General features: G+C 42.7%; 1 protein-coding gene across 2 annotated transcripts; it reads right to left on the reverse strand.

The window, feature by feature from the left end:
- ptk2ba (protein tyrosine kinase 2 beta, a) lies at window positions 1-26,733 on the reverse strand. Of its 2 annotated transcripts, none has more exons than XM_034297299.1 (29): window positions 26,604-26,733; window positions 24,901-25,208; window positions 24,311-24,489; window positions 24,000-24,087; window positions 23,298-23,377; window positions 23,123-23,185; window positions 22,964-23,018; window positions 21,460-21,600; window positions 20,622-20,696; window positions 20,368-20,469; window positions 20,015-20,132; window positions 19,716-19,752; window positions 17,783-17,829; window positions 17,636-17,680; window positions 17,403-17,500; window positions 13,143-13,224; window positions 11,383-11,483; window positions 10,740-10,855; window positions 9,275-9,375; window positions 9,082-9,171; window positions 8,371-8,575; window positions 7,772-7,874; window positions 7,382-7,438; window positions 5,093-5,218; window positions 4,638-4,763; window positions 3,931-4,068; window positions 3,685-3,819; window positions 3,462-3,542; window positions 1-2,177 (listed from the first exon to the last, which is right to left on the reverse strand). In XM_034297299.1, the coding sequence occupies exons 2-29, from the start codon at window positions 25,096-25,098 to the stop codon at window positions 1,971-1,973; spliced, it is 2,994 nt and encodes a 997-aa protein (XP_034153190.1). In that variant the 5' UTR covers window positions 25,099-25,208; window positions 26,604-26,733; the 3' UTR covers window positions 1-1,970. The 2 variants fall into 2 exon arrangements, with proteins under 2 accessions (XP_034153190.1, XP_034153191.1); XM_034297300.1 differs by having other exon boundaries at window positions 2,139-2,177; window positions 3,462-3,507.
- Between the last annotated feature and the right edge of the window lie 67 nt (window positions 26,734-26,800).

Raw genomic sequence — 26,800 nt, forward strand, 5'->3', positions numbered from 1 at the left:
TTAACAGTAAAATACACTTTATTTACCATTCCTCTCAGTCTCTCAGGTAGAAAGACAATAAAAATCCAGCATACAATAAATTACAGATCTCATTTGAACAAGTTGTGCCCAATGTCCTAATCAACATCTGTACAACATCTCTAAAACTTTGTTCGAAAAGGCACAGTAAAGTAATATCAAAAAGAACATCTGTCTTATGGTTGAAGTGTGTATATGCGCCATGTTCGTGTTTTACTATCTGAGTCAGGACCGAATTTTCTCTAATTAGAGTTAGGTTTAAGAGTTTGTTAAGATCAGGTTATGTTAAGATTAGGTTATTGAAATTAAGGTTAGGGTTAAGTTTGGGTAAAATCGTTATTTTATCTTGAGTGATCAAATTAGAAATTAGCGGTATAATCAATTTCCGCTGTATTGGTCTTTTCGTAAAATACCACAATTTGCAGAATTCATTGTGACTGTAGATATCGCCTCCATAACAAAATGGCAATCTTAAAATACAATAGTTTGTAGAAGATGAAAAATGTACTTTATAAACAACTGTTATTTCTGAAACACCAACGTTGACCATGCCCACGAGGGGTTTTGTGCTTGTCTATAGTAATTATAACCCAATGCAAAAAATGCTCTTTCGCTGTTAATTTGCTTGGTGCCACTGCCAGAAATGCACCCAAAAATAACGACAACCAATCTCACTGGTAAAAGCCATGTTCGCATTTCACTAATTCACAAAACAAACTAAACAGTAAAATTAACACTTCATGCCTTCTCTACTTTCCACTAAAGCTGCTTGTTCTATGAAGGACGCTGCCGTTTGTTCTACTAAATGTTCAGAGCTATAGATTTCAGTAGCTATACATTTTACTGTAAATTGCTAGATCGCAACAATAAGCTTCTTAACCGAGCCACACATTTTTTTTACAAAAATAAGTAAATTCCCACTGTTAAAGTAGGAGGAAGCAAGGCACGAATCAAGAGAATTTACTTATTTGCCGCTTTGGTACTGAAGCTTTTGTGGTCCAAATTAAATTATGAAATGCATTCTTATATCTGTTTTTGAACACACTTTACTAGGGAGGAAAATTCCAATAAAATCCAGCTACCGTGGTCTTTTAAAACCATGTATTGCTTATTGTAAAGTTAGCTAGCTAGCAGTATCCGGTCTATCGCGGGATTGACACGCAGGTGTCAATCCCGTGCGTTATAAATACCAAACCATTGAACTTGTAGTTGTTCTGAACCCCTGGGGGTTTACAAATGTATTGTAAAACAGGCTACTTATTATATTTTACTATTTTATTTCAAAAATAAAACCAAAATATGTATTTTTATTTCACATTATTACTCATGTAAGTGTCTCAGAAAATGTGTTTTCAATGCATCCTTCATGTAGCTGAGGGTCTGCAGAATCCCAGAATATAAAGCACTTACTTCTACTATAAAATATTACCATTTTAGAAGCCAAAATGTCAAGATAGTCACAGGCGGATTTTAAAACCCTAGCTGTCAGAGGGTTAAAAAAAACAGAGTGGAGGGGAAGGACAGTGGCAGAGCAGGAAGTATAGCTTGTAGAGTTGTTTTCTAAATGTTGACAGACCTTGTACATTTATCTCGATACTGGTCATAGGAACATTGCTGAAAACAAACAAACCACAGTCTATCAATCAAAGACAACCGTGACTAGGATACTTATAAAATTAACTTGTAGCGTGATCGGTACATTACAACACATCAGTCTTAGCGAAATAAAACAAAATGTGACTACATTCGCTATTCAGATCTAGCTCACTCTTCAATACCCACAGTGACATTATACCGTGGGCTTTATGATGCGCAAAAAAAAACATTAGCCAATTACGTGTGAAACAAATCTCATTGTCCTAAAAGTCTCAGACATGACACACACCAGGTCCTTTAGAGGCACAACATTGCCAGTCCTCAGCTTGATAGTAAAACTAAAATGTGTGTGTTTGTTAGGGCTTTGCCAGGTCAGCTTTAGCCCTAGCCTGGTCTACGGCGTCTAGAAGGTTCTTCGAGTCCAGGGCCAAGGTGTGGGCGGCACCCAACATCTGCCTCTGACACTCCGCCTTCAGTGATGTCACAGAGTTCTGTTGCACCAATCGCATCTTAGCAATCAGTTCTCCCAGATCCTTATTCAGTAGGCGCTCTGTTCCTTGGATCTGGAAATGAGAGGAGATAATGAGATACCTTTAACTCACCAAAGTTTGCAGATGCAAACTACCCAATGTTTCTACTCTCCTGAAAGTTCTTCCAGATACCTTAAAGTAACTATCCATTTCATTGCCATAAATTCCTTGAAAATAACTAGTTGGTGCAAAACATATTTTGGTTTTGCTTTAGGCTACCCACAGGCTGGTCTATACTGGTACGGGTAAGCACTATACGTTTTGGAGAAATGACAATGGACAATAAGAGTAAAATATTTTTTCCCAAAACAATAAATAAAAAATGGTATCCTTTGGATACAAAATAGGCAAAGGAGTAAATAATTAAACAAAACAAAAATAGTTTTCCCAAATTTCATGGAAAACTAGAATCTGGTTTTATGCACAATGACACTAAAGTAATTTTTATTCTTATCAAATACTTTCCATTATTCTTTCTGGAAAGGTACACAGATCCTACAACTCCATATCAAATACAAAATTAACTATAAACAATTGCATTTGTTAACTTTGCACACACAGAATTTAGTGCCTTGAACCTGTATGTATTAAAGTAACCAGTGTTTTCAAATACCTTAAAGTAACAATCCAGTGTTTCAGAATACCTTAAATAACTATTCAATGTTTTCAAATACCTTAAAGTAACTTCTCAGCGTTTCCAGATTTCTAAGAGATATTACCTATGAGTGAAATAGCTTTTTCCCCCAAATGTTTTTAAACAGGAATGTTAAAGATTCTAGATATGAAATTTCTCCCATGTGGAAGGTTGAATTTCAAGAGCTTTTAGTCCCATTGTCCATTCAAAGCAAAACTATCCCCTTAACAAAGTGAAGAATGACGCTTGAGTCTTTCATTTCTGGTTTTGTCCACCAGTTTTAGACAACCGTGAACACAATTTGTTTGGTTACTGAAAATGTACCTCACAGCGATTTTGTTCATATTTTGTCACATCAACACCAATAAAAGATTTCCAACATGGTCCTCCCAGCAAAAGGATTCAAAACCCGAGCAATTCTCTCATATTACTGAATTACAAATGGTACTACATGTTGGAATGTAACAGAACGTTAGCGACCAACATGCCACATTTGTTGAAGAAATCTTTTGAGTCATACTGACACAAACTCACACTTAAGTTTCTACTTCAGACAAACATTTTAGTTCTTTCTGGTTCCTTTTGTTAATTGACTTGAGTCTAGTAACTAACACATCTGGAGGCTACAGAGTGATTGAGGAAAACAGAGCTGTACTGGACACTGGTGGATAAACAGTTACTACCTCTGTTCGGGCAGCGGCGTGTAGAGACGGTAGAACTTCATCGACACTATGAATCAGATTACGAAGAGTTAAGCCAACCGCCTGACAGAGACATGAGAGAAAGAGATTTTAATTGCAAGAAACGAATCAAGAGGGATTGGAGCTGACAGCGACACACGAATTCACGCACACCTACACACAAGCATGCACACACACACACACACACACACCCACGCACACGTACCTTGACAGCATTGGGGTAGTCGGAGGGGGACAGTGTGTTCACATCGTTCTTCAGTTTAACCACCTCTCTCACCATCGCCATGACACCAATGTACACCTGGTCATCTGACCTGTCCAGCTCCGCTGTGGCCACGGGCTGGCCAACAAACACACACACACACACAAAAGTAACGTTTAGCATTTTGGCAACCAACACTTCAGTTCCCCCAACCATGGCTCCCCTGGAGATTTGAACTGATGTTTATACCTGGGTGTCTTTGGCCTTGGGGGGGCTTTCTGGAGGGGAAGCATGGGTCTTAGATGGCTTTTCTGGAGGTGATGGGGAGGTCCTTGAGGGCTTTTCTGGAGGAGGGTCTATGTGCCGGTCTGCTGGCTCTTTTTGCGGCTGTGTTCAATAGGAAATAACCCACCAGGCAATGAGACAATTAAAAACCATAGGCTGGGATTGAGTACAGTTGTGGATTTGGATGTTAAGTCATTTTTGATGGACTTTATGATTTAATACAGGGGTTGTTAAAGGGGATCTCAAGGAATGAAGATTAAAGTGCAGATCTCCAAATGAATCCCAATGCAGTACGTATCTGTCAGAGAACTGATTCAAACATTCACCGGTCCACAAACTTTCTTTCTACCGTTTCCAAAATACCTGATCTTTGGCGACAAATAATTTTGTGACTAACATCCTCTCTTTCAGTGTAGAACAAAGCCTCTGACTGGTTTGACAGTTACTCATACACAAGTTCCCGATCATCCTGAACAACCCCAGGCCCGCCCAGTTCGTTCCCTAACAAATGTTTGGTCCAGTTAATAACCGAAAAACAGTAGGAACTAAACGTGCTGCTGCAGGATTACATTGCTGCAACAAAACCAACTGTTGATATGTATGTGTGTTTGTATGTGGCTGTATGTGTGTGCACGTGTGTGTGCACGTGTGTGTGTGTGTGAACCTCTTACCAGATGTTTCTCCTCCTGCCCCAGCCAAGGTCTGTCTTTCAGCATCTCCTGCTTCTGTCTGTGGAGAGTCTTCTCCATTGTCTCTCTCTCCCATGTACACCTCACATCCTCTGCCCCGCATGGATCCTAAACACACACACACACACACACACACACACGCACAACTTTTCGGGTGAGTTGTTGAAGAAGAGGGTCTATACTAGGGTGACCACATTTTCAAACACCCAAACGGGGACCCTTGTGTAACCGCACGTTAATGCACGCGCACGTGCTTACGCACGCATGTTGGTCATCATGGGTGCTTGTGGTTGGTGGAGCGGGGGGGGGGGGGGGGGGGGGGGGGGGGGGGGGGGCGCTTTGAGCTTTGTGGAGAATTGTTGCTTTTTGCTACGCAGTTTCTACATTCATCCACATGTGGTGTCAACGCAAAGTTTGACACCTCCTGTTCTTCTTACCAGATGTTTCTCCTCCAGCTCCAACCACTGGCTGTCTTTCAGCATCTCCTGTCTCTGTCTGTGGAGAGTCTTCTCCATTGTCTCTCTCTCCCATGTACACCTCGCATCCACTGCCCCGCATGTGTCCTAAACACACACACACACAAGTTTGTACAGCTACCCTCACGGGGACCAGAAAATAGAAATTGCATGCTCCCTTGCCCTAAACCTAACCTTAACCTAACCCTAAACCTAACCTTAACCCCAATAAAGTAACATTTATGCCTAAACTTTACCTAGATGTAATGCCTAACCTTAACCCTAAACCTAACCAACAACGCCTGGACCTTAAAGAAACCCCAATTCTAACTATAAAATCAATTGTAAGTTTGACCCTAAACCTAAACCCTGAGTCGGAAATTGACTTTTGCCTCACGGGGACCGGCAAAAGGTCCCAATTAGGTCAATTTTTTCTGGTTTTACTGTACTCATTGGGACATTTGGTCCCCATTCGTTCAGTAAGACCTAACACACACATACAGGCACACACGCACACACACACACACACATTCACACGCGCTTCAGGTGAGATGTTGTGATGGTAGAAAAAGCCACACAGCTTTGAGCACAGCTACATGCCCACTGCACTAGGGGTGGAGCCGAACCCAAATACGGTATTCGGAAAGTCACAAATAACGTGGTTTTTACAAATACTTATTTCAAACAAATACTTAAAAAAATATTTGTATTCGGGACAAGAAAATATCAAAAAGCTGCGTTTTCTCATGAGACCGCAGTACATGCCTGGATGAGTGAGTGACGTTCAGTCGGGGGAGGGGAAAAGAATAAAAGCGGTAACTGACACAGGCTTCTCCACACATCTCCATTCTCCACACAGCAACAGAGAGTGCTCGGCTGAGCGAAAAAACTTAACTGGGTCACAATTTTGTTTAATAGATTTTTGTACCTTAACTGGGTTCCAGTTAAGGCAATTTATAACTTTCAGGAAGCGGAGTTAGATCGGGATATTATTTCATTACGCAAAAAAACCCCAGAATTTTTACGCCTATTTTGAATTTTACTCGAATACAAATACAAATACTTTTTCCCCCTTAAAAAATACAAATACAGATACAAATACTGGCTGCTTTGTACACCCCTACACTGTACATTCCGACAACCCACAATGCATTTCAACAGGAAGCAGCATTGAGGTTAACAGCCGTCACTTCCAAGTCAGATGGCCCACATAGTCCTTTTCCGATATACTGAACTGAAACCTGACCCTAAACATAGCCACATGATTAACCTCATGCCATCCCCAAAACCTTGAATTAGGACCCAGAAAGTGTACTGTTTATTTTCATCCATTTAGTCAGTTTAGGTTTTGCATCTCTCTGTAATGGGAGGCTGGGTCTGACCCCAACACTGCATCGTCAATGAGACAAAAGATAAGGTGTGGTGAATTGACAGGCATTGGGAGAGATAGCAAGGGACGGAGAGCTGGCATTCAGACACCCAGGTAGCTAAAATACACCCACACAGACATACACACAAAGTGATAAAGTAAAAAATAAAGTGTTGCGCCACAGCTGCTGTAAAGCAACATGCTAGCGGCAGGAAACGATGAACGCACACACACAAAATAAAGCTTTGCCTGACAAAAAAAACTATTCTCGGTCGACCAAGAGCCAACTGTTCTTGGTACCATATCAAATAGTGCAATCTTTCACGTACAATCTTTACTTGGACAAACCACATGTGCCAAACCACATGTGCCAATCTTGGGGCAGGTGGTAGTGGTTTCAGGTCAGAAATAACTCTGTTGCTAAGCCACAATGGTACAGTGCTGGGCAAAGCACAGAAGCCCTGGGGTGTCATTAACAACTAGGTTGTAGGTGGGTCAAGACTAGACTCTCCGTCGTTAAGATCTAGGACCTTGGTATTTAACTCTGGCCCACGAAGACAGTACCACTCCATTTTGTCATTGCAAGCCCCCAGTCAGGGATGTACGATGTATGTGCATGCTTGTTGGCTCTCACCACACACACCCTCTTGGCACTAAATGACAACCGAACGAATACCAGGGTCACCACGCCTCACCTTTGAGTAACGTGTCATAAGAATTAAAAGTACAAAAATGAAATAATTGAGGTCAACCAACAGCATATTGATCAGACATTTGACCAGCTGACTAATTTGGGTCATGCCTAACACACACAAACACGCACACACACACACACACACACACACAAACACGCACACACACACACACAGGTTGCTAAGTTTGATTGACGGGGGAGGTGTTACCTGTATCCTCATCGAAGGCCCTAAGGTGTGACTCTGAAAGCTATGTTTCCTTGCCGGCTTTTCGAGAGAGAGAGAGAGAAAGAGAGAGAGAGAGAGGGGTATAAAGAGAGATATCAAGTGAATGGGTGTACAGTTATGTGTGTCTATGTGGGTGTGTGTGTGTATATGTGGGTGTGTGTCTATGTGTGTATGTGTGTCTAAGTGTGTATGTGTGTCTATGTGGGTGTGTGTGTGTATAGGTGGGTGTGTGTCAATGTGTGTATGTGTGTCTATGTGGGTGTGTGTGTGTATATGTGGGTGTGTGTCTATGTGTGTATGTGTGTCTAAGTGTGTGTGTCTATGTGTGTCTATGTGTGTCTGTAGGTGGGTGTGTGTGTGTGGGTGTGGTACCTTAGGTGGGGGCTCAGTTGACTTCAGGTTGTATTGTGTAACACTTTGAGCACGTTCTCTCTTTCTTTGTCCTTCCTGATCTTTTTCCATCCTATGGATATCACTACACACGCACGCACACACACACACGCACACACATGCACACGCACACACAGACAAGCATATGAACACACAAACACACAGAAACATTGGTCTGACTGTCGGTTACCTTGTGATGTGATTTTGGGGGTGACTGGTTAAACCTGTGCTAATTTAGTATTTCTCCCCAGGGTTTTAGTGAAGACTGTGTGTTGCTGGCATCAGGCAATGTCATGTTACTGACTATGAAAAGAGGAAGCAGCTCAGAGATGGAGGGAGAAGAAGCCCAGGATTCACCTCCTTGATCCCATCCCCCCAAAACCGGCACCGTGCGCACAGCCAGGTTCTCCGCTCCTGCTACCCATCTTACTTCAGCCCCCTCCAGGGTTCCCTGTGTCTCTACCCACTCCAGGACAACGTGCGGAGGTGCATAAATAAACGCTTTTGAAAAGTCAGTTTGCTGATTCAGTGTCTGCCCTATTGATCAGGCGTGTGTGTGTGTGTGTGTTGTGTGTGTGTACCTTAGCTTGCAGACCAGCTGTGTGAAGGTGGGCCTTGTGTGTGGATCGTAGCTCCAGGTGTGTGTGAGGAGATTGTAGAGTGTGGGCGGGCAGAGGGAGGGCTTGGGCAGGCGGACACCGCTCTCCAGGTGGTTGATCACCTGTCCGTTTTCCAGCCAGAAGAACGGCTGTTGGCCTAGAGACATCACCTCCCACACACACACACCTGAAAAACACACACCATATTAATACACAAACATATTCAGACACACACACACATGAAAAACACATACCATATTACTACACAAACATATTCAGACACACGCGCACCTGAAAAACACACACCATATTACTACACAAACATATTCAGACACACACACACACACCTGAAAAACACACACCATATTACTACACAAACATATTCAGTCTTTAAATTTATCTTTTCCATGGGGGTCACATTGATCTTTCTGTAACATTGACCTTTCTACCCCCCTGCATTTAACTACCATAAACCCAAACCCTCCCCCACACAGTACTGGCTGACCCTAAACCTGCCCTTTATTCACAGAATATTTTGTTATTCTACATCCACCTGGAATATTTAATTATTCCTGCCCACCCTGCAGACAGAACCCGGGGGAACGCAGTTCTGAGTCAACCATCACATTTCTGACACACACACACAGGTGCAAAACCCACACACACCAGGGACCTCAGACAGCTGTGACTCACCAAACATCCAGACATCGCTGGCCGTGGTGAAGCGCCTGAAGTTAATGGATTCCGGGGCCATCCATTTGATAGGTAACCTGCTCACTGAGGCTTTAGGGAAAACGCTCAATAAGCCTTGGATCACATATTTGTAAATGTGTGTTTGTCTTTTCACGTGTGTTTGTGTTTGTTTATATGTACTGCACGGTTGTACCTTTATAATATTCTTCTTCCTCTATGTATCGTGACAGCCCAAAGTCTCCCAGTTTGACGCATTCCTGAGATGCCACCAACACGTTCCTCACAGCTATATCTCTAACCGGAGGGATATATGTATATTGACCAATCACAGTAAAGATAAGTATCAACATTAACCAATCACAAAAGAGATTAGAATGCTACTTCATTCATGGTTTGAACATTCCCAACTCTAATTGAATTGTTGCCGTGGTCACTAACATTCTATAGACTTTGCATTCATACTGATCCTGAATCAGAAGTTAAACAGAGGAGGATTACAGTTTCATCTAAATTACACTAGAAGGACTTGGAAATACATCAGTATTGCTTAAGTAGGCTAAATGTTAGTAGAAAACAATGTTGTCATCTTCTTCATATTATCAAATGTCTATTGACAGGTGGCAATGTTGTCATTATCAAGCAAAGTCAGTTAAGAATATTTTACGTTAATTAAGTCCAACGTTAGCTACCTAAAATTCAATGGACTCACCTCAATATTAACAAGCGAGTTAAGATTATACTGCATCCATTTGGAGACATCAAAAGGATAAAAATGGGTTTAGCTACTAATTATTTGCCTTCTCTAATGCCTCAGTATTGCATCCTTTTCTTACTGCGTAGAAGTTGTGTGCCATGTCCCAAGAATTTCATTGTTCAGAATGATGCTTTGTTATTTGGTGCATTTGTTAAATAAAATACTTTGACTTTGAGCTCCATTGTGGAAGTATTGAGTAGAATGCGCAGTCGGACAGACAACCGTCCCAAAATGAATGCTGAAAACAGCATTGTAACGACATGTGCAAACTATGGATACTAATTCATCTAAACATCTGTATACAGTGTGTGTGTGTGTGCGCGAGTGTGTGTAGGACAGTTCATGTCCTGCTTTGAATTCCATGCAGTCTAGCCTATTTTGCGTGACCATTCAAGATCAACAGTATATTTATCATCCATCTACTGCAACTTCCTCAATGAGCCTGACACTTCATGTGATAATTTCCTTACTATGGCTCAACAGTCATATTAGTGTGTAACTTCAACCTTGGATCCTTTCTTAACACCTTTCATTACACCGTCTTCCTTTGACCTCACTGTTTCCTTCCCTTGTGATTTGGCCTTGTCTTTAGACTCCTCCCACTTCCAATCCCTCCATAACACTTGAACATGCTGCCTCTGATGAACAGTGCCACTAAGATACAGTGGCTTGCCTACAGAGCAGCAAAGGGAACTCCCCCTCCCTACCACCAGGCAACAATGTATCTGATACTGTTACTGATGCCATTTCTGATACCATTATTGATACCATTACTGATACCGCTACTGTTACTGATACTGTTACTGATGCCGCTACTGTTACTGATACTGTTACTGATGCCGCTGCTGTTACTGATACCGTTACTGATACTGTTACAGATACCGTTACTGCTGCTGTTACTTACCTGTGCACCATATTGAGCCCCTCCAGGTATGCCAGGGCCTTACAGATCTGTAGGCTATACAGGATGAGAGTCACACTGTTCAGATACCTCTGATTCTCCACAAGGTAGGTCCCCAACTACACACATATACAAACACACACACACATACATTTTTAACCTGTTGCCATTAGAAGGCGAGCACAAACAACATTATAAAGAGTACGCATCTTTGCATACATTGTATATACTCATTTTACACATTTTGTATAAATTTAATTGACATTCATAACAAACAGTTAATATTACAACATTCAACATTTCTTTTGCCTTTTTTGTGTAATGTTAAAATTGATTGTTCATATCACTTATTTTACATTGATTATTATTTATTTGCTCTTATTTTCCACTGGCTTTGGCAATGTAAACGTAAAAGTGTAAAAGTTATTTTCATGCCAATAACCAAGCCCCTTTGACTTGAATTAAGATGTAAAAAAAGAGAGGGACAGAGGGGGACAGGTTCTCTCTTTTCATGGTGCCCTACTCCTTCATGTAATGTATTCTGGGCCAGCATGGGCTGCAATCTGAGGCAAACTAGTGACCTCATAACTCTTTCCCCTGTAACCTCTGACCCCATTGACTAAGACACCTCTCTGTGACCCCTCACCTCTCCGTGCGTGTACAGTTCCATAACAATCCACACCGGGTCCACCTCGATGACCCCAATCAGACGCACAATGTGAGGATGATTTAGAGTCTTCATTAACACTGAAACACAGACAGAGAGACAAACCGAATGTGAAGCCCGAGAGAGGAGTGAGAAAGAGAGGGAGAGAGAGGAGTGAGACAGAGAGGGTGGGAGAGGGGTGAGACAGAGAGGGTGGGAGAGGAGTGAGACAGAGAGGGTGAGAGAGGAGTGAGACAGAGAGGGTGATAGAGGAGCGAGACAGAAAGGGTGGGGGAGGAGTAGTGAGACAGAGAGGGTGAGAGAGGAGCGAGACAGAGAGGGTGATAGAGGGGCGAGACAGAGGGTGATAGAGGAGCGAGACAGAAAGGGTGGGGGAGGAATGAGACAGAGAGGGTGAGAGAAAGTGGCAGGAGCAAGAGAGAGAGAGGGACAGAAAAACAGACAGACAGAGAGGGAGAGCGTTGTGACTTCTGAGACACACAACAAACAAACCTTGATTGAAAAGATCTGAATATCTGAAATACTTGGGGATTTTGCCCATGAGGCCAAATAAGAGAGAACTCTCAAATATCACAACTGAACACAATGACATCACACTGCACTGCAGCGGGAACTGGAGGTACCCCAGAAAGGATTGCAACCCGAGGAGGTGGACTCTGGGACACAGCAGGTTGTGTCAGTGTTGGACTGCTGTGGGGAAACGCCCTTAGCCGACAGGTGAAACCCCACAAACTCAATGGCACCATTCTCCATTGAGTGTGAGGTTGTGTCCTGCCAGTGCTCACAATCGATTCATGAATGGCGGTGCTATCAAATTAGACGGCCACCTCCTGAGATGCCCAGAAGGAAAAACACTACAGCCCTTTGGAAGCAGCTCAGGGGTGAAAGCTGCGAGGTAGCAGACGCTGGGGTGAAGTGGCACCAGGTCACAATTTTGACAGGCGGCTGAAGAGACCAAACAATGTATTTTTCTTTGGGTTGTCATTCTGGCATCGGGCAGCGGAAGGGCGCCCCGTCGGCGGTTGGGGAAACACTGTGCCCTTGCTCTGAACAACCCATGCAATCTCTGGGCTGGAGCGCCCGTCTGCAGGGTCTGAGCGTGGCAGCATGTGTTGGTGAGAGTGAGTGGCTAGAGAGACGTGGCTAATATTGTGGCGCAGTCAACCGCGGACTCCTCTCGGCTAGCCAGCTGGAGCGATTTTGCCGGAAACAGAACATCGGGCTCGAGCAACAATCATTCCCATACTTTGTCATTGTCAGTGTGCTCAATGAGTTGCTCGCGTATTATTTCGTCTTGCAAGCCCCCCAAATTTGCATGAGCCAGCTAAGCCCTGTGGGTTTGCCGCGGATTGATTTGCTCACTGACACAGCAGTTGGTGGTCGCCGTCGGAAACAGATACAGGCGAGGAAATGCACTTTGGGATTTAGAGAAATGTGTCTCCAAGAGAACTACCGCATCTGAGTGCTTTTCGGCTCAGCTGAGTCTCCCAAACATGCTCTGACCCTCCAAGGCAGCGAAGCAACAGTTTTTTTTTAGCCTAGCATCAATCAGATACTGCAAGCCCAGCAATGGACTCAGTTAAATGACTGAATCCATCAAGCCGAATGAACTGAACCGGTGGGTCACCAGATGGAGAGGGTGTTAGGACCACCTGGGTAGGTATGTCTTTAACCTTTATCTTTGTCTACCTTAACAGATAAAATATTTAAAAGAACTGCAGTACAGCAGCAGAACTTACCAGCTTCACTCATGAATTTGTCCTTCACGTCATCAGTACAGTCCTTGCATGTCTTCACTGCAACACGCACGCGTTCCCCTGTCTGCACTCACACACAAGCACACGCACACACAAACCCAGGAGAGTAGTTCCCTTTAGAAACGGTCAAGAAGTGCATCCCTAGGTAGAGTCATGCATTCACAGGGTTAGGGATGGGCGCCAGCAGCAATATGTTTCCCCCACACACATATCTAATATAAAATCTCTCATTTATCGAGACAGGTATCATTGTGAACTTTTGGGGCAGATTATTGGAGTGGACACCAATCTGCATCAAGCAAAATTTGAATATTTGAAATATATAGTCAAGCCGCCCTTGACTCCCATATGGACATCAAAACAAGCTTCTTCTGTTCTGAATTACATCAACATTTGCATCAACGTCACCACCCATAAATTAATAAGGTTTAGAAGCCGTGGATGAACAGAGAGGTCAGAGAATTGCTAAAGGCACGCAACGCTGCTTTCAGATCCAGCGATGCAGAGGTCTACAGCTCATCCAGGACCAATCTGAAAAGGGACAAACTGTGGATTGAGGGGCACTTCTGCAACAACTCTGAACCCCGACGCACGTGGCAGAACATCCAAGCTATCACTGACTACCAGCCAAAGAACCGTATCCCCACAGCCAGCAATCTCTCCTTCACCGAGTTAAACAGGCTCTTCTTTGACAGGGACAACAAAGAGGCAGACAATAAAGCTGAATTCCCCCCAGACGACCCCCCCCCCCTCAGACTATCCACTGCAGGGTGAATGCACGCAAGGCTGCTGGTCCTGATGGCGTCCCCAGGGGTGTGTTCAGAGCATGTGCTGGGCAGCTGGCAAAGGTCTTCACTGACATTTTCAACATGACACTGGCCCAGGCGGTGGTCCCAACGTGATTCAACAACGCTACCATTGTGCACCCCCACGATCATGAAGTGCTTCTACCTTACATCCTGCCTCCCCCCAACACTGGATCCCTACTGGTTTGCCCACTGGTCGAACGGGTATACAGAGGACGCCATCTCCATTGTTTTACACTCTGCCCTGACCCACCTGAAAAAAAACACCTATGTGTGAATGTCATTCATAGAACTAGAGCTCAGCATTCAACATGGTCATCCCCTTTAGGCTGGTCAACAAACTCAATGACCAGGGGATCAACTCCTCTCTCTGCAACTGGACTTTGGACTTCCTAACCAAAAGACCTCAGTCTGTCAGTTTAGACAACTTCACCTCCTCCACCCTGATCCAGAATACTGGTGTTCCACAAGGCTGTGTGCTGAGCCCCCTCCTGTACTCCCTCTTCACCCATGACTTCCTTCCTGTACACAGTTCCAACCCCATTGTCAAGTTCACAGACGACACCACGGTGGTAGGCCTGATCAGTGACATTGACAAGCCAGCCTACAGGGTGGAGGTCAAGTGCCTGGCGGCATGGTGCGCTGAAAACAACCTGGGCCTCAATGCAAAGAAGAACAAGGAACTAATTGTGGATTACAAAAGTCAAAAGGCTGCTGTCATGCCCCAGTTCTCATCGATGGCACTGAGGTGGAGTGTGTCCAGCTTCAAATTCTTGGGTGTCCACACCTCCAAGGACCTTTTTCAGTTGTTACATGTACATGTCTACCTCAGAAACCTCATCGCTGCTATCCCTACATTTCATTTGCACATACTACCTTATACCTCCAACTTGCTCGATTGCACAGTCAGAATTGCCATTTGTACTTGCATTTGCCTCATCCCACAACTATTCATTTTCCACTTGTACATACATATACTTAATAATTATACATTTTCTGCCCTCCCCTATTTGCCTTCATTGCTGATTTACAATTGCCATGTGCACTGTATTTGCCTTCAGTGCACATCTATAAATTCCACTTGTAAAATACACTATAATTAATACTTCCTTCCCTCTTCTATTTGCACTTCTGATTAGATGCTAACTGAATTTCATTGTACTGTACTCCTACTGTTCAATGACAATTAAGTTGGATCAAATCTAATATACGATTTCAGCATAGCAGCCTTCACCTTCACCCCATAGCTGGCTTGGTCAGTCTTGGTCAGTCCCTGCATGGGAGATCCGGCGCTGCCATTGCAGGGCCAGCAGGGGACACCATTCAATCTGGCATAAAGATAAAAGCTGACTGTCCCAGGGTGGAGGAGACACTGAACAGCAAAATATGCTGTATTTCAGATGGGACATAAAACGACGACCTGATAGCACATATTGTAGTAGTTGCCACGTTAATCCCAATGTCTGGTCTACCTTTCTATTGTGGCACTTTGTCGTGGTGCCCTTATCATCTACAGCTTCCAATTGGCATAATCACCCATTTTCCTGCTAGAAACAGTGAAGTATATACAGTGGATCGAAAAAGTCTACACACCCCTGTAAAAATGCCAGGTTTTTGTAAAAGAATGTGACAAAGATAAATCATGTCAGGACTTTTTCCACATTTAATGTGACCTGTAATGTGATCAATTCAATTGGAAAACAAACTGAAATCTTCTAGGGGGAAAGATGGAAAATAAAAACCTTACAATAACCTGGTTGCGTAAGTGTGCACACCCTTAAATACTTTGTATGTAAATACAAAAAGTCATCAATAATGTTTGCAAGTACTGTGGACAAAAGCATCTGCAAAAATACTACAAATGAAAATATATCACAGAATTTATTTGATCTTAGAGATGGGAATGAATGTGACAGACATTAGTTAAGGAGTTTCAAAGACAGAGGAAAAATAATCTAAACTCGGTTGTTCCCATTTCCTGACATTTAATGCTAGTAAAAATTCCTTATCTTAGATCAGTTAAAATCACTACATTAATTTAAGAATGTGAAATGTCAGAATATTAGAGAGAATTATTCATTTTAAGCTTTTATTTCTTTGATCACATTCCCGGTGGGTCAGAAGTTCACATACACTCAATTAGTATTTGGTAGCATTGCCTTTAATATGGGTCAAATGTTTCAGGTATGCTTCCACAAGCTTCCAACAATAAGTTCCTCCTGACAGAACTGGTGTAACTGAATCAGGTTTCTAGGCCTCCTTGCTCGCACACGTTTTCAGTTATGCACACACATTTTCTATAGGATTGAGGCCACTTCAGTACCTTCACTTTGTTGTTCTTAAGCCATTTTGCCACAACTCTGGAAGTATGCTTGGGGTCATTTTCCATTTAGAAGACCCATTCTGTGCCAAGCTTTAACTTCCTGACTGTATTGATGTCTTGAGATGTTGCTTCAATATATCCACATAAGTTTCCTTCCTCATTTGAGGAGCACCAGTCCCTCCTAGCGCAAAGCACCCCCACAACATGATGCTGCTACCCCCATGCTTCACGTTTGGGATGGTGTTCTTCAGGTATTAAGCCTCTTCTTTACTTTCAAACATAACAATGGTCATTATGGCCAAACAGTTAGATTATTCATCAGACCAGAGGACATTTCTCCCAAAAGTAAATCCCCGTGTGCTGTTGCAAACCGTAGTCTGTCTTTTTTATGGCAGTTTTAGAGCAGTGGCTTCTCCCATGCTGGGAGGCCTTTCAGGTTATGTCGGTATAGGACTCTTTTGGAAATAGATACTTTTTTATCTGTTTCCTCCAGCATCTTCACAAGATCCTTTGCAGTTGCTCTGGGATTGATTTACACTTTTTGCACCAAAGTACATTCATCTCTAGAAGAGAGAACGTGTCTCCTTCCTGAGCGGGATAGTACCTTCAGGTGTTTGTAAGTTAATCCCAAGGATGAATCAGACTTGTAGAGGTCTACACATTTTTCTGAGGTCTTGGCTGATTTATTTTGATTTTCCCATGATGTCAAGCAAAGAGGCACTGTGTTTGAAGGTAAGCCTTGAAATACATCCACAGATACACCTCCAATTTACTCAAATTAGGTCAATTAACAGAAGCTTCTAAAGCCATTACATCACTTTCTGGAATGCTCCAAGCTGTTTAATGACATAGTCAACTTAGTGAATTTCAAGTTCTGCCCCCCTGGAATTGTGATATAGTGAATTGTAAGTGAATTTTTTGTTCTGGAAACAATGTTTGTGGGAAAAGTTACTTGGGTCATGCACAAAGTAGATGTCCTAACCGTCAAAGTAGATGTCCTAACAAACTATAGTTTGTTAACATGAAATCTGTGGAGTGGTTGAAACCTAAGTGTGTGAAAATGTCTGACTTCTTCTTGGTCAGAGAAGGAGGAAAGTGATGTCGGAGACTTGCCGGGCTTTTGTAGACCCCGTCATGCACCTCTCCGAAGAAGCCCTCACCCAAGATACGCCCAAGGACAATGTCATTTCTGTCAAGACTGTAGTCCCTCCCTAAGTAACACACAAACACCCAGAGATAAGCACACACATATTTACACACACACACCCACACACATTTCCAGGTGTAAACAAACGGGCCAAAATCAAATGTGGTCCTAAAGAAAATAACCTTTGGATATCACTCACCAGAGTCTGACTTCTCTTCAGGGATTTCAGCGTAGATATCTGAACCTGCAGAATGCATTTTTACAAACTGAGGGTTTGGTTCAGACTAGCATCAGATTATCTCTTTGAAACAGAGAGTAAAGGGTTAATGCTGCCAGAAACACTCACCGATATCTTTCCTTTCTTTACTCTTCCCGGGGACATCTTTACTGTCACTGTTACAGATTGATTGACTCAGTGATTAATTGATGACATTGATTGAATAGACAGTTGAATGCATTAGGCTGTTCCAGCCAGAGATAACATCAGATACAGGCAAAAATGTTAAATGTGTAAGATAAAAACACAATACAGGCTGAAGAGATGATTCCTTTTACATGCACACAAAACAAACAATAAAGGTCACATATTTTCAACCACTGACACAGCTACAGTAAAGCTAGAGCAACGAATGGAACATTGAGGTGTTAAAGCACCGTTTCTCTAAACCACACACAGCCTACCACATGCAAACATACTACCCTACACTGACACTTCGCCAACCAGAATCAGTGGTAACCGACTGTTTCCAGACAGAATCAGCAGTTTCAATAGACGATATAGGACTGTGTAAAAGCATTTTGGTACTGTGGATATTCAACTCCATAAAACTCCATATTGGTTAAAAACGTGTATGTTTAGTTTTAGTTCATATTATCAGGCAGGGGAATTTGTATTAGAAACATTGAGTATGTTTGTTAGCCTGTACGTGGCTGAAACATGGGGTTGATTTGTTTGGCTCTGGATTGCTGAAACATGGGGTTGGTTTGTTAGGGTCTACAGCTCTGGAAAACATTAAGAGACCACTGCACCTTATTCTTTCCTTTGCAAAAATGTTGAAAAGGAAGGTTTTGAGTGAGGAACAGAAGGGTTAAAGTTAAGAGACCACTGCAAATTGAATGCTTCTGTTCCTCCTTTTCGCAGAATTTTTTTTTTCAAGAGCTGTATATGGCCGAAACATAGGGTTGGTTTGTTATACTCTAGATGGCTGAAACATGTGTTTGGTTTATTATGTTCTAGATGGCTGAAACATGTGGTTGGTTTGTTAGGCTCTAGATGGCTGAAACCAGGGATTGGATTGTTTGGCTTTAGATGGCTAAAACATGGGTTTGGTTCTTTAGGCTCTTGATGGCTGAAACATGGGTTTGGTTTTGTTAGGCTCTAGATGGCTTAAAATGGGGGTACCAACAGCACCATGTGACTGTTGTTAGATAATTGTGTTTTTAGACTGTTGTTAGACAATTGTGTCAAATTGTTGTTTGTTTTATTAAACAATGCCCAATACATACTACAAAGGAAAATGTTGAATTATTCAAGATGAATGGATATCAATTACAAAAAACTTTTGGAAAAGCCAATGTGCAGCACAGAGACTAATGCAGCATTATGTACTGCCACAGCTCTTAATCCAGGTACTGCTAGAGAAATTAGCACTGTGCATGCTAGATAATGCCTTCTACCATGGGTGAAAGACAAAAATTAAATGAAGGCTAATAATTTAAGTAGACAGGAACTTATATTTTGTTTACTAAGACAAATATTATAATTAATGAAACACATAACAGTGCACAAGTATTAGAGCTTAAAATAGCTATAATGGGAGTGATTTTAAGTATTATCATGGCAATACTTTGAATTGAGTTACTCAATGTATTTATGTTAACAGGTTTCCACCAAAAAATTGTGCCAGCTCTACAGTGTACACTCTCATATTCGTTAGGCTAAATATCTCAATGTGCAATCACAACAGTAAGATGTGTGACCCGTTGTGAAAATGCCAGTACAGTGCTGTACATAGGTTTACAAATATAATTCAAAATGCCTTTTAAAATGTTTGTGGGTATTGTTTCATGTGTGTTTTTATTCATTCTCGATTTTATTTTAAGGCACTAACACACTGTTTTTTATCATTGTATTGCACACTTGCAATAAACAAATGTTTCCCATGCATATAAAGTGCCTCACATTCAAATGAAAAAGACAATTTTAAAGATGTATGGAAAAGTAGAAAGAGAAAAGAGAGAGAAAAATAGTTATAAAAAGAACTGACGAGTGGCCTTACGTAGGAATGGGAGGTAGAGTGTTCCTGTTGTCTCTGTCTGTGGGTAAAATCATTTCACAGTTTTACAGTTAAAAACCATAAGCTAGACAGTCAGAAATGCTAGGCTAAACTTAAGGCCTAATGATAACAATGTTAAGCTAACACTTAATGCCTAATCATAACAGTGCTAGGCTAACACTTAATGCCTAATCATAACAATGCTAGGCTAACACTTAATGCCTAATCATAACAATGCTAGGCTAACACTTAAGGCCTAATGTGCCAGCATGTGCGTGGCAGCATGTGTGTGTGTGTGTTACCTCTGTTAGCGTTGATGATGAGGGAGGTCTCGCTGGTGGTCTCCAGTCGACAGTAGCCGTCTATGAGGTCGGCCATGTTCTCGGCTGTGGCCAAACAATCCATGGTCACCGACAGAGGCTGGGGATGGACACTGGTTATTGTGTGTCTGCGTGTGTGTGTATCAGAGAGTCTATGTTTGTCCAGTGAGGCTCGACTGGTGGAGCATTTCTGTAGGTTCCAATTCCCGCGGGCGACCAGTTTATAAGAACCACAAATGAAACACCTGATAAATTAATTACACTCTGGGTGAGAGCTACTGCTGAACTACTAATATATATATATATATATATTACAAGAAATGTTTTGTGGTTACCTGCTTGGCTCCCTTTATGTCAACAATGAGCAGCACATGGCCATCGTTCTGTTGAGACAACCTGATACCGCATACCTGAGAGAAACTGGCCAGACAGACAGGCTTCACACACACACACACACACACACACACACACACCGGTACATTAACATACATACACCTTAGAACCTTTGTGTTTGTTTGATTTATAAACTAGCTGAGGTTGCGGTGTTGTCAGGGGTAATGAGACATCCTGGTGTCCACCCACTACTCACCACAGATGTTTTATCTGTCCGCTGGCAGATTCCCTCAGGCCCAATGACCAGGTCTACTGCCAGACTCCAGCCTTGCTGCACGCACACGCACACATGCACACACACCCACGGGCATGTGCGCGCACACACACGGGAAGAAAGATAAACAAAGAGAGAGCCATAACAAATGATGAGAGAGTTTTTGGTGGTGAATTATTGGAATGTCTGTTTGCAATAAGGTGAATGTCCTTGATTTGCTCAGACAGAGCTTGGATCTAAATCTGTGTGGGAGTACTTGAATATTGCTGTCTATTGATGCCACCCTAGTAACATGAGCAGAGAACAGTTTTGTAACTGCCAAAAGTAAATGCAACTGGCAAAATTTGGAGGAATAAATTGCTTCCACCAAATATTAAAGGGGTCATCTGTAAGAGTTTTACCGTGCTACTAGCTTAAATATCCGGTAGACATCTGTAGTGAAGTATTTTTTTCCCATAATAGTTCAGAGTGCCTGAGGTATTTACCATTTAACCTTTCTTTCTGGTCTGACTATCAGTTTGCATTGGCATGTGAATCTCCCAATACTCACTTTTCGACAATCACATTACTTCCCATCCCCACCCTAAATCCCCTTGGACTAGCTAATGCTATTCCCGATCTTGTTCGGTAACAGAAAAGGAGGCAAGTTGTGTTATTCATTTAAAATCCTTCTGGTAAAAGCTCAAGGGCAGGATTCTACACAGTGCCTCTAACTAGTGGGTGGTGATCTGACACAACAAGAAGTGAAGAACCTGAAGTGGGCAGTAGATTTCTTAAAAAGTATGTCTGGTGTGCGTATGTGTGTGTGTGTGAAACTCACCACCAGTTGACAGCTATAGCTCTCCTGTGTGTAGTCATAGCAGTCTGCAAGTGTGGTGAAGAACTTTACGACACACTGCTCTTCTTTTAAACAGGAGTACCTCTGAAATGTCTGCTGGATCATCTTACGCAGTACCTTCGGCTAGGATTTAAAATACAGTATTGGTACATATTGAACTCCAAAAGTGTTTGGACAGTGACATGTTTATATCTGTTCCCGCTCTTCCCGTACATTGGATTTGAATTTATAAATGACCAAAGAGTTAGCATGTGGATTGCCAGCGTATATGACCAAAGAGTTAGCATGTGGATTGCCAGGGTATATGACCAAAGAGTTAGCATGTGGATTGCCAGCGTTTATTGTAAGTGTTTCAGGGTTTGAGGGCATTTTTCATCCATATGGGATGAACCTTTGGAAATAGCAAGTTTTGTACATAGTCCCCCATTTTAGACAAACATAATTGGACAGTTGGCTTTGTGTTGGTTGGCTTCGTCAGTTTTTCTACAGGGGAATATTCAGTGTCTGGTGGTGTTGCATTCAAACTTTTGAACTTGAGTATTAAAACTGACAATTAACAGTATGATTGCAATGGTAAGAAACTGTAGTACATTTCGATTTGGAAATGTTTTTGTATCGTCATGATTGGGGATTACTAGCTTACAACACCCAGCGAATAAAATGGAATGCTCTTTTATTTTGCTGTTCATTTACACATTTTCAACCAGGTAGATCTGTTTTATGAAATGTACCTGGCCTGGAGTTAATGTGGTCTGTATCTCCGTGGGACTCTGTCTTTCACCTTTATGTACAGTGGGTGCTGCTGTTAGTCATATTGAGCTGGTTGGCTACTGCAGTTTTGGTGCCCAAAACACAAGCAAGAGTAGGTTGAGAACAGGTGAACTGTCTGTTCTCCCACTCATCACTCACTGAGTGGTCCTATCTGTGTTCATTTCCCCGCTCTTTAGAAAAACATTCAAAGTTTGCTCCATATTTGATACATCCTACAACTTTTTTTTAATAAACACATTCTGTAATTCTCCTGGCTACCATTTGCTTTAGAAGTAGCTCATTTCATACGCATGTCTTAGGCCTGCAGTATTCAAATCTGTCCCTCGAAGACATTTCCAATCCATTGTTTCATTATTTAGACCGGGGACATCAGGTGGCCCCAATTAATGATGAGGTAAAACAGAGGGCTATGTCCCTGATTAGGGGGCTTGCAAAGGACCAATCAAGTCAAAGTGGGTTTGAGGTCAAATTTGAATTCAAACTTCTTAGGCTATGCCCAAATATAGAATAGAAACCGTTTAAAACGCTTTGCGCTTAAACCAATTCCTGTTTTGCACTTTAAACCTGTAGTCATTGTATCACGTTAAACCCAAAGTGCAGGTATACAGAGCTACAAAGAATGTTTTACTGTCCATGTACACTGAGTTCACTGGATGCACTCAATGTAATTAATGACTTTATTATTCAATAAATCAAGAAAATGGTAAAAGCATACCTTCATGCTGTCAATCAACTCCCTGGGGAAAAACAGATGCAATCCCACATCCTTCCTATACACACACACACACACACACACACACACACATGCACGTTAGGATCTTTCTGGAAAAGCTAATTAATTATATTTCATCAGAGACTGCTACAAGTTACTTACTCTAAAAGTTCAAAGTTGGACTTCTTCTCCAGTCCGTTAGGGTTCATGTCTTTATAGAACCTCCTGTTGGAAGATATACAAACACACACAAACACACAAGAGATAGGAAGACTGAATTTAGGGTTGCATGCATGTGTGTGTGTGTGTGTGTGTGTGTGTATATGTATTTCATCACCTGATCTCCAGACAGCCTAACTGCAGGGCCATCCCATCACTCACTTTACTGGCAAAATGATGCATGTAGTCACTTCTCACCTGAAAAGACAAGAGGATCCCAGCAAGACACTTCTTAATCATCACATACTGGAAACACAGGAAACAGACAGGCAGGTGTATGGTTAGTGGGCTCGACAATGAAACGACAGACAGGAAACAGACAGGCAGGTGTATGGTTAGTGGGCTCGACAATGAAACGACAGACAGGAAACAGACAGGCAGGTGTATGGTTAGTGGGCTCGACAATGAAACGACAGACAGGAAGACCGACAGGTGTATGGTTAGTGGGCTCGACAATGAAACGACAGACAGGAAACAGACAGGCAGGTGTATGGTTAGTGGGCTCGACAATGAAACGACAGACAGGAAACAGACAGGTGTATGGTTAGTGGGCTCGACAATGAAACGACAGACAGGAAGACAGACAGGCAGACAGACAGGAAGAGAGACAGGTGTATGGTTAGTGGGCTCGACAATGAAACGACAGACAGGAAGACAGACAGGCAGACAGACAGGAAGAGAAACAGGTGTATGGTTAGTGGGCTCGACAATGAAACGACAGACAGGAAGACAGACAGGTGTATGGTTAGTGGGCTCGACAATGAAACGACAGACAGGAAGACAGACAGGAAGAGAGACAGGCCGACAGTAAGACACTGACCTGCTGGTAGAAGTACAGCAGTGTGGTTCTGTCCTCTTTAAACTTGTCAATGAAGTCTGCAGGAATGTACCTGATACGCAGGTCATATCTAAACACACAGGAGCTAAGGTTAAGGACTAGAGGTCAAGGGTCACATGCCAGGGGTAAAAGGTCAGGATGGAACATTCAGGTAACTTTCCCAACATTCCCTGGAAATTCCCACCGGGAGATACCAAGAATGGGGAAAGGATAGAAATCCTCCAACTGAAGTTCTGGAAAGCTGGGGGAGTCAGTTAGCAGAGGTGTAACACGGGCCGGCGGTCAGGGGTTACCTCCACTCCGCCTCCAGGTGCTGCTGCTCATAGCGTAGCTGCAGTTCTGCCACGGTGAGGTCGAGGTGCAGCCAATGGATCTCAGGTGACTTCAGGTGTTTCAGGAGAAGGCCATAGCAGAGGGAGTTCTTTATGTCTGGACCAACACAACCACTGGACAACACGGCAGCTATGACACCCTACGAAAGAAGGGTTCAAAATAAAATAAAATAATAAAATAATATTTAAATAATATACACACACACTCACACACACACACAAAATAACACTACACAAAACTTGAAAGAAAAAAGCAGAGCAAGAAAAAGCTCAATTCAGCAACAATGTTTGAAAACACAAGTCTGGAATCTATGTGGGAAATCAATTCTCCGGCAATGACTGCTCTTCTTTATGGGAAAATATGGGACAGATTACAAACTGGCACTGCCAAACAAACACAAATCAAACACAATTACCAGGTCACTTCACTACCCCCCCAAATCCCACCTCTCACCTCCCACTTAAAAACCCAATGTGCCCCAATTTGCAGCCCTAACACCAGGATTGAGAAGCACTACTTTGTAGTCACAAGGCGGTATAACGTTACATACCCGTATTGTCATCCCCTCATGACAGCGGACCAGTTTGAAGTTTTTCCCCAGGTTCGCACTGTTGCTGGTGAAACACACTTTGATGATCTTCATCAAACCGCCTTCCCCAGCAACCGTCGCCTGGGAAGCGTCCTCTGGCTTTAACTTGCCGCAGGGTGCCACCCCCCTCCAGGACAATGTTCTGCTGTCGTCTGACATCACAGAACACCCTGTCACCACAACACACACCTCATCATTCACACACACGCACTCACGTGTGCCTGCACACACACACACACACACACACACACAGTATCCTCACTTCACACCTGGAGAAGGGAAGAGAGGGAAGAGAACGGTGAGGGAGGAGAAAAACCGCGGTGGCACGAGATCATCCCATTGGATGGGGAGTGACATTACTAGCATCATCCCTGGAGCCTGCCCAGCCTATCCCGGGACTATCTCAGCTTCTTCTGTACGGAGAGTAGCTCAGCACGCAGCCACATGTGGGGATGTAGCAACACTTCCTGCGTGCTTGAGCACACGAGAGGTGAGCAATCCTGAGGCACTCCTTAGCAAAACAAACCACATCCTTGTCAGGGAGCAGCAGAATCCAGCCAGGTACTCAGCACCTGAACAGAAAGACACCGCCCAATTCATCTAGTTGGGCTAATCTCACCTTGGGTTTTATGTTCTTTGACATCACATTTTGCGTGCTTTTTTGTATTGGACCAACCGGAGAAAAAAAAAAACCTCTGGAGAATAGAAATGAGGAAACAGAAGCGGAGGGGAAGAGGAAGTGACAGACAAGAAAAAACGAAGAAACCCTGTCATCTCCCCGTCATTATCACACTATCAACAAAAGGAGAGAAGAGAGGTGAACAGACGACAAGAAAGAGGGTAGAGGAGAAGAAGTGAGAAGAGAAGACAGCATTACCTCCAATAAGTTGAATTTAACGAGTAGTTTTGTCAAATATCTTGTCCCTTGTGGAGCAGTGACCACAGCATAATTTTCGAACAGCTGCCCAATAGTATAATCAGGGTATTCTTTCCTCTGTGTGATCCACAACACAGGAAGTTGCCCTACATTGCATTCAACATCAGCACATTTCAAAACACCTGTCAGTGAGTGAGAGTGTGTGTGTGGTATTGAGTGAACCAGGAAATAACACCCCTTGAGTAAGGTGACCTTAGCATCACTGGGTTGAGTTTTTGTGCACTCAAAAAAGAAATGGTTCTGGGGGTTGGGTCCTTTACTCTGAAGCTGTCTGGGTACCCCGGTTAGATCTTCCTATAACTCCTTTCGAGGTATATTTTTAAGCTGAGTAGGTTGTTTTCTTGAGTAACAAGTATAAACAGCTATATAAAATACATTTTTGACATTTACTTGAAGAACGTATGGGGTTCGCCTACATTTGAATGTTAAGGATACTCCAAGAACCTTTTCTTTTTTGAGTGTAGACATATTAACATAAATTCACTAATACGTCATATCGGAAAAGCCCGTCTGCTGAATAACTTATTAATCGCCTAATAGCTATATATCACATTAAACCTGCACAATAATAACCCATAGCCATCAGACAAACATGAAATGTGACATTTGAACACCCACTACCTACACTTTTTTTATGTATCTTAATATTCACACACTACACGCAACATTTTAACAATATCTAGAACGTAATGTGACGATGCGCAATTTCATGAATTCGTTTACCAACCTGCCCAGAGCCCGGCGCGCAGTAGCTTAAAGTTCTGCTATGCACCCGACCCGTTATTCTAGCGGAGAGAGAACGTGGAGAGGACTCAGACACTGATTAAACACCAGACCTTCCTGGGTTGTAGTGTTGATATGTGTAACAAGACTAGAGCCGGTAGTTCGCTGATGAGGCCACACCCAGGCTGTTTTTTTTTTTTA

Source organism: Esox lucius, chromosome 15, assembly GCF_011004845.1.
Source record: "Esox lucius isolate fEsoLuc1 chromosome 15, fEsoLuc1.pri, whole genome shotgun sequence".
NCBI classification, from domain to species: Eukaryota; Metazoa; Chordata; class Actinopteri; order Esociformes; family Esocidae; genus Esox; species Esox lucius.